Here is a 7,958-nt window from a genome sequence, read left to right as displayed (position 1 = left end):
AAAAGAAGAAGATAACAGGAGAGGAAGAAAAGGGGAGTATGTCAGAGGGGGAGACGAACCATGAGAGATGATGGACTCTGAAAAACAAACTGAGGGTTCTAGAGGGGAGGGGGGTGGGGGGATGGGTTAGCCTGGTGATGGGTATTGAGGAGGGCACGTTCTGCATGGAGCACTGGGTGTTATGAACAAACAATGAATCATGGAACACTGCACCAAAAACTAATAATGTAATATATGGTGATTAACATAACAATAAAAAAATTAAAAAAAACAAAACAAAACGATTCCTGGAAGTGCAGCAGCTCTCTTGCGAGCATGAGGATAAAAGCTATGTGCTAAAAATGGGAGCAAGAAGGGGCAAAGAGCCTGATGACATTGCTGATTCTTGGTACCAGCTCTATACTGCCTACCTTTGAACTTCTTGTTGCCTAAACATCGAAACTTCTTATTGTTTAAAGCTGATACAATAGGCTTTTCTCTTACATGTAATCTAAGGAAATAGTAACGGACCAAATTATTATTAGTATAGCACAGCTATGGATTAACATTTAGTACTCAAGAATTATTTGCAGGGTCTAAAAAAAAAAATAAACAACCACTCTTAGATTATTGAGGCATCACCTCACTCTGTGTACCTCAATTCTTAGCAGTGTTCTCCACAATTAAAGAAGGCACTTTGCTGACAGTCCAGATCCAGCATTTTAAAAATGATTTATGATTGGGGTGCCTGGCTGACTCAGTTGGTTAGGCATCCGACTCTTTGTTTCGGCTCAGGTCATGATCTCAGGGTCTTGAAATCAAGCCCTACATCAGGCTCAGCGCTCGGCAGAGAGTCTGCTTGAGATTCTCTCTCCCTCTGCCCTCCCCCTGCACTTGCGCTCTCTCTCTCTCAAATAAATAAAATATTTAAAAAATGAAAAAAAAAAAGGCAGAAATTGTCAGGCTGGATAAGAAAACAAGATCCAATTATGTACTGTCTATAGGAAACACATTTTAGACTCAAAGATACAAACAGTTTTAAAGTAAAAGAATGGAAGAAGCTATCATACAAGCAGAAACCATAAGAAAGCTGGAGTGACTATATTAATGTCAGAAAAAATAGACTTTGTGTTTTCCTGTTTGTTTGTTTTTAAGATTTTATTTATTAGAGAGAATGAGAGAGAGAGAGCACAAGAGGGGGGAACGGGAGAGGGAGAAGCAGACTCCCCGCTGAGCAGGGAGCCCGATGCGGGACTCGATTCCGGGACTCCAGGATCATGACCTGAGCCGAGGGCAGTCGCTTAACCAACTGAGCCACCCAGGCGCCCTGTTTTTTTGTTTTTTAGAGAGAGAGAGAGCACACGAGTGCAGGGATCTTAAGCAGGCTCCATGCCCAGTGCAGATCCTGAGAAGGGGCTCAATCTCATGACCCAGAGGTCATGGCCTGAGCTGAAATCAAGAGTTGGATGCTTACCCAACTGAGCCACCCAGGTGTCCCAGACAAAATAGACTTTGAAACGAAAAAATTTACTAGAAATAAAGAGGGACATTTCACAATGACAAAAACATCATATATCAGAAAGATAACATTTATAAACATATATGCACCTAACATAAGAGCCATAAAATATATGAGGCAAAAACTGACAGAATTGAAAGGAGAAATAGACAATTCAACAATAATAGTTGGAGGCTTCAATAATGCATTTTCAGGGGCGCCTGGGTGGCTCAGTTGGTTAAGCGACTGCCTTCGGCTCAGGTCATGATCCCAGGGTTCTGGGATAGAGTCCCACATCGGGCTCCCTGATCAGCAGGAAGTCTGCTTCTCCCTCTCCCACTCCCCCTGCTTGTGTTCCCTCTCTCTCTCTCTCTGTCAATTAAATAAATAAAATCTTTAAAAAAAATAATGCATTTTCAAAAATGAATATAACAACTAAGTAGAAGATACAAATAGAAGGCTTGAACATTATCTATCAATTAAACCTAAAAGACACCTACCGAACCCTCAACTCCAAACAGCAGAATACACATACATGGATTGAAACTGTACAAAGTGTGTTGTCTGACCATAATGAAATAATATTAGAAGTACAAAAAGATATTTGAAGAACTCAAAATTGGTGGAAATGAAACAAAACATTCTTAAATGACCAACAAGTCAAAGAATAAATCACAAAAGAAATTAGAAAAGACTTTAAGATAAATGGAAATAAAAATACAATATGCCAAAATTTGTTGGAGGCATGTAGATAAAGTAGTACTTAGAGGGAAATTTATAGATATAAATATCTACAATAAAAAAATGTCTCAAATCAATAACCTAGCCTTCCATGTCAAGGCACTAGGAAAGGATGAGAAAATGAAACTCAAAACAAGCAGAAATAAGGATACAGTAAGTATATGAGCAGAGATTAATAAAATAATAGGATCAACAAAATCAAAAGCTGATTATTTTAAAAGAGCAACAAAAGTGACAAAACTTTAACAGGACTGACCAAGAGAAAATGAAAGATCAAATTACTAAAACCAGGAAAGAGGGAACATTGCTATCAATCTTGCAGAAAATCAAAAGAATTCTAAAGAAATACTATGAACAACTGTATGTCAACAAATTAGACAACTTCAGTAAAATGGACCTATTCTTAGAAATACAAAAACTGCCAAAACAGACTCAAGAAGAAAGAGAAAATCTCAATAGCCCTGTAATCCCTATAACAAGTAAACAGATTGAACATGTAATTTAAAAACTTCCCACGGAAACTTCCAGTTTCTGGTCTGACATGTAAGAAGCCTGGAGGTCTCCACTCCATCCCAACATATACAAAGCTAAACAAACTGGAAAACCAATAACTCTTCTTAGAGCCATAAGAGAAGTGAGGTCCAGGGCAAACTGCTGTCCCTCCAAATTGGAGAGAAAGACAGGCTGATACAGAGAATTACAACTTAGCAAAGCAGAAACCCAGGAGCAAAAACCTCCGTGGGGACCAATTCCAGAGTAAGGAAACCTGAACTATAATTGACAAACTCCTGGAGGCTCAGTGTGGACAAGTCTAAGAGATAAAAGCTTGGGGGGACCCAGTCAACAGGGGCCCCCACACTTTTGTGAGTTTTACCTCTTGGAGCTCTACCAGGTTCTCACAGTGAGTATGGGAGGAAAATCCCCACTTGCTTCCAGCAGGGGGAGAATAAAAGGAACCATTTTGAAACAGGCACACACATTCCGTTCTTCACAAGGCCTTACCTCATGAGAAACTAATTAACCAGAGCCTAACCTGGTGGGTTTTTTTCAGGACCTGACTGACCTGTGGGGTGGGAAATACCCAATTCTAGCCAGCTCTAGATTTCTACCTGGAGGGAGGCAGATCTCCTACTCCAGTTCACACTAGACATACTGACAAACACTGTTCACACTCCCGAAGCACAGGCTCACTAAAAACCTGAGACCTACTCATAGGACCACAGGGCTTCTTCATTCCCCTCACACCTCCCCAGCACATTAATAAAGACCTATTTAGAGCATTTCCATCTACCCAGTACATCATGTCTGACTCTAAAGAAAAAATTAGAAGGCATACTAAAAGGCAAAAAAATATAGTTTTAAGAGACAGAGCAAGCGTCAGAACCACATTCAATACAATAAAGTTGTTGAAAATGTCGACCAGGAATTTAAAATAACTATGATTAAGATACTCATGGCTCTGGGGCTCCCGGGTGGCTCAGTCATTAAGTATCTGCCTTCGACTCATGTCGTGATCCAGGGTCCTGGGATTGAGCCCCGCATCGGGCTCCCTGCTCCGCAGGAAAACTGCTTCTCCCTCTCCCACTCCCCCTGCTTGTGTTCCCTCTCTCGCTGTGTCTCTCTGTGTCAAATAAATAAATAAAATCTTAAAAAAAAATACTCATGGCTCTAATGGATAAAGTAGACAGCATGTGAGAACACACAGGCAGTGTGAGCAGAGAGATAGAAATTCTAAGAAAGGACAAAAAAATGCTGGAGATCTAACACATTGTAACAGAAACAAAGAATGCCATTGATGGGCTTAGTAGTGGACAGGAAAAAATCTCTGCTTGAGGTTATCTCAATAGAAACCTCCAAAACTGAAAACAAAGAGACAGAAGTATGGATAAAAAGAAACAGAATAGAATACTCAAGACCTGGAATACCAGAAGGAGAAGAGAAAGAAGAACCAAACAAATATTTGAAACAAAAATTACTGAGAATTTTCCATACAATATTTTAGGTCAATTATAATTGATAATATTTGGATGGACCCTGAGGACACTGTGGTCAAGTGAAACAAGTCAGAGAAAGACAAATACAGTGTGATACACTTATGTGTGAAATCTGAAAAAGCCAAATTTGCAGAGACAGAGAGTAGAATGGTAGTAAACAGGGGCTGGGAGTGGAGGGGAGTAGGGAGATGTTGGTCAAAAAGTACAAACTTTCAGTAAGAAGATGAGTAAGTTCATAGGATATAATGTATAGCATTGTGATTATAGCTAATAATACTGTGTTATATAGTTGAAAGTTGCTAACAGAGTAAACCTTAAATATTCTTACCACAATGAGGAAATAATTATGTGACATGCTGGAGGTGTTAGCTAATGCTATGGTGGTAATCATACTGTAATATATAAAAATATCAAATCAACGTGTTGTATACCTTAAACTTAAACAATGTTATATGTCAATTATATCTCATAAAGCTAGGGAAAAAAAGAATAGAAATAGAAGAGGAGGAAGACCTCTCGACTCATTTAATGAGGCCCATATTAACCTGATACCAAAACAAGGCAGACACATTATAAGGGAAAAACCTAGGGGTGCGAAATCTTTAATGAAATATCAGCAAGTTGGATCCAAATATATATAAAAGGATAATATACCATGGCCAAATAGGGATAATCCAAGGAATGCATAAGTGATTTAACATTCAAAATAAATGATATGATTATCCCAATAAATTTAGGAGATGCATTTCAGAAAAATCAATATATATTCATAATTTAGAAGAAAAATAAAACTTCCTGGGGCGCCTGGGTGGCTCAGTCGTTAAGCGTCTGCCTTCGGCTCAGGTCTTGATCCCAGAGTCCTGGGATCAAGTCCCACATCAGGCTCCCTGCTCCGTGGGAAGCCTGCTTCTCCCTCTCCCATTCCCCCTGCTTGTGTTCCCTCTCTCGCTGTGTCTCTCTCTGTCAAATAATAAAATCTTAAAAAAAAATTATTAAAAAAAATTATAAAAAAAAGAAAAAGAAAACTTCCTAGCAAACTGGGAATAAAGGGAACTTCCTCAACTAAGTTCTTACTTAATGGGGAAAGTTTTTATGTTTCCCCCTAAGATAAAGAGCAAGGCAAGGAATACACTCTCATGATTCCTATTCAACATTATAAGAAATTTCGGTCCTAACCAATGTAAGAAAAAAAAAAAACCCATACAAATTAAAAAAAAAAATCTGTTTTTATTTATAGATGAAATAATTACATGTGTAGAAAATTCTAAGGAATCTACAAAAAAGCTATTGGAATTAATAAGTTGGTTTACCAACATTGCAGGATACAAAGTCAAAAAACAAAAACCCATTCATTTCTATGTACTAATAATGAATATTTGGAAACTGAAAATTTAAAAATTACAATTACAATAGGATAAAAATATTAAATTCTTAGGGATAAATGTAACCAAATATGCCAACACTTATACACTGAAAACTACAAAACATTGCTAAGAAAAATTAAAAAGATCTAAATAAGTGGAGAAAAATACGTGTTTATGAATCAGAAGACTCAATGTTGTGAAGATACCAATTATTTACAAAATAGTCAGTGCAACACCAAACAAAATCCTAACAATCTTTTTTATGGAAAGGTAACATACTGATTCTAAAATGCATAAAGAAATGTAAAGGGCCTAAAATAGCCAAAACAAGTTTGATAAAGAACAAATTATACACCGTGCTTTCAAAACTTATTATAAAGCTACAGTAATCAAGACAGTGTGGTATTGGTATAAAATAGATATACAGATTCAATGAAACAGAATTAAGAATCCAGAAAAAGTCCCGATAGGTAAATAGATAGATAGATAGATAGATATAGATGATATAGATAGATAATATAAATAGATAAGATATAGCCAATTTGATTCTGACAAACATATCAAGTTGATTCAGTGGCATAAGAACAGTCGTTTCAATATATAATACTAGAATCACTTAGCTATATATACAGGGGAAAAAATGACACAACTCATTGAATTAAATGGAAGTGCATCATGGACTTGATTCTGAGAGGTAAACCTATAAAATTCTCAAAGAAAACATATGAGAAAACCTTTGCAGTTTTGGATTATACAAAGATTTCTTAGAATGGAAACAAAACACATGAACCATAGGAATAATATTGATAAATTATATTTCACCAAAATTGAAAAGTTCTGCTCATTAGGATACCATTAAGAATGTAAAAGATAAGCCACAGTTAGAAAATATGTGCGGTGCACATACCAAAGGATATGTATCAAAATATGTAATAAACTCTTACACCTCAATCATAAGAAATCTCTCAATAAAAATGGGCAATGGACACTTTACCAAGGAAGATACATTAGGCAACATCATTATTTATCAGTGAAATAAAACTTGAAACCACAACAAGTCACCACCACAGACCCATTAGAATGATTAAAATTATTGCGGGGGGAGTGCAATATGTTACAACCATTGTGGAAAACGCAGGAGTATACAGACAGAATGAAGTCTGTAGCTGTTAATTTGGGGTGTCTATCACACCGCCACTCCCTGACAGCTCTCATCTCTCACCACGCCTCATCCACTGGTCCCTTCAGAGGCTGAGTTTCTTCCCACCACTGTCTCCTTTTCTGTGCTGTTCCGTTCACTTTCCTCGCCTTTCAGCTAGTCTAAACTTTATACTTCTTTTAGGGCTCAAACAAAGTCACTCGACTCCCCTGTTGCCCTGGCCCACTCTGATCTCGCTCCCCTCTGAAAGCCTCTGCCATCTCCCACCTCCATATGTGCAGGACCATGATTAGAACCAGCACTGGGATATGCACGTGAGTACTGAAGGGCAGCCTCCACATTGTGTACCCTTATTTTCCCTGCCTGGTGCTCAGAAGAGGGCAGGCAACCAGTGTCTCGTGGTAGCTCTGGCTTCCTATGACCTCCATGTCTATGTATGAAACTTCATACCTGTTTTCCAGCCTCAAGTTGTGTGGCCCGCTGTGCATTATTTTCACCAGGAGATTCAAAACCATCCTCTTCCTCTGCGAGTGGGGCCAACCAGGTCCGGTCATGCTGCTCCCTCGTCTCTGGGCCCTTTTTCATCTCTGTAACCAGTGGAATGATGTCTTTGCTTTTGGCAGCAGGGCCTCCTGTCCCCTCTTTTTGCCTTGGTAAGTTTTGACTCCTGCACCACTTGTGACAAAAATGCTGAAGAGTATGTATTACGAAGCAAAAAGCACGGCGGAACCGACCCAGGGCTAACTGGACTTTGGTTTTTTTGGACTCTCCATCCAAGTTTCCATCTCTCTCCTCATTGCTGAAGGAATTGAGCAGCAAGGCAATGAAGAGGTTGAGCACCTGTGGTGGGGTGGAGGGGGAACACACAAGGAGAATGGAAAGTTTAGCAGAGGGAAAGATACAGTGGGTTTCCAGAACAACTTTCCCCCAAGACCCAAAACTAAGTCACATGAGATCATGTACATGAGAAAGTTCATTTATAAAATGAATAAAAGGAGACAAGATCGAGGAAGGCAGCAAGATAAGATGAAAGAAAAACTGAAGTGAAAGAGCGCCAACAGCCAAGACCAGTTTGTCTACATACAAGCAACAGGTGTTGTAAACTCTGGCCAGGGTAAAGCAGAACTGTGTGATCACCAGCAAAATAAAAAATGTATATTCTTTGAGGATCAGTTGAATAGTGAGCGTGGCTTTGCTGGAATGGGATATGGGTCTGATGTCTA

At 38.7% G+C, this 7,958-nt stretch overlaps 1 protein-coding gene across 4 annotated transcripts in view; it reads right to left on the bottom strand.

The window, feature by feature from the left end:
• The window catches only part of SCN11A (sodium voltage-gated channel alpha subunit 11), a 96,895-nt gene that overhangs the window by 44,347 nt on the left and 44,590 nt on the right, over positions 1-7,958 (bottom strand). For all 4 annotated transcript variants that reach the window (XM_025870876.2, XM_073901841.1, XM_073901850.1 and 1 more), the window contains one exon: positions 7,186-7,575. In XM_025870876.2, the coding sequence (XP_025726661.1) occupies positions 7,186-7,575 (390 nt within the window). The remainder of the gene's footprint in view (positions 1-7,185; positions 7,576-7,958) is intronic.

Source organism: Callorhinus ursinus, unplaced genomic scaffold (genome assembly GCF_003265705.2).
Source record: "Callorhinus ursinus isolate GAN/ISIS: 27379988/994484 unplaced genomic scaffold, GSC_fseal_2.0 scaffold1, whole genome shotgun sequence".
In the NCBI taxonomy this organism is placed as follows: domain Eukaryota; kingdom Metazoa; phylum Chordata; class Mammalia; order Carnivora; family Otariidae; genus Callorhinus; species Callorhinus ursinus.
The sequence above is the reverse complement of the archived record's forward strand: the minus strand, read 5'-3'. Positions and strand labels throughout refer to the sequence as shown.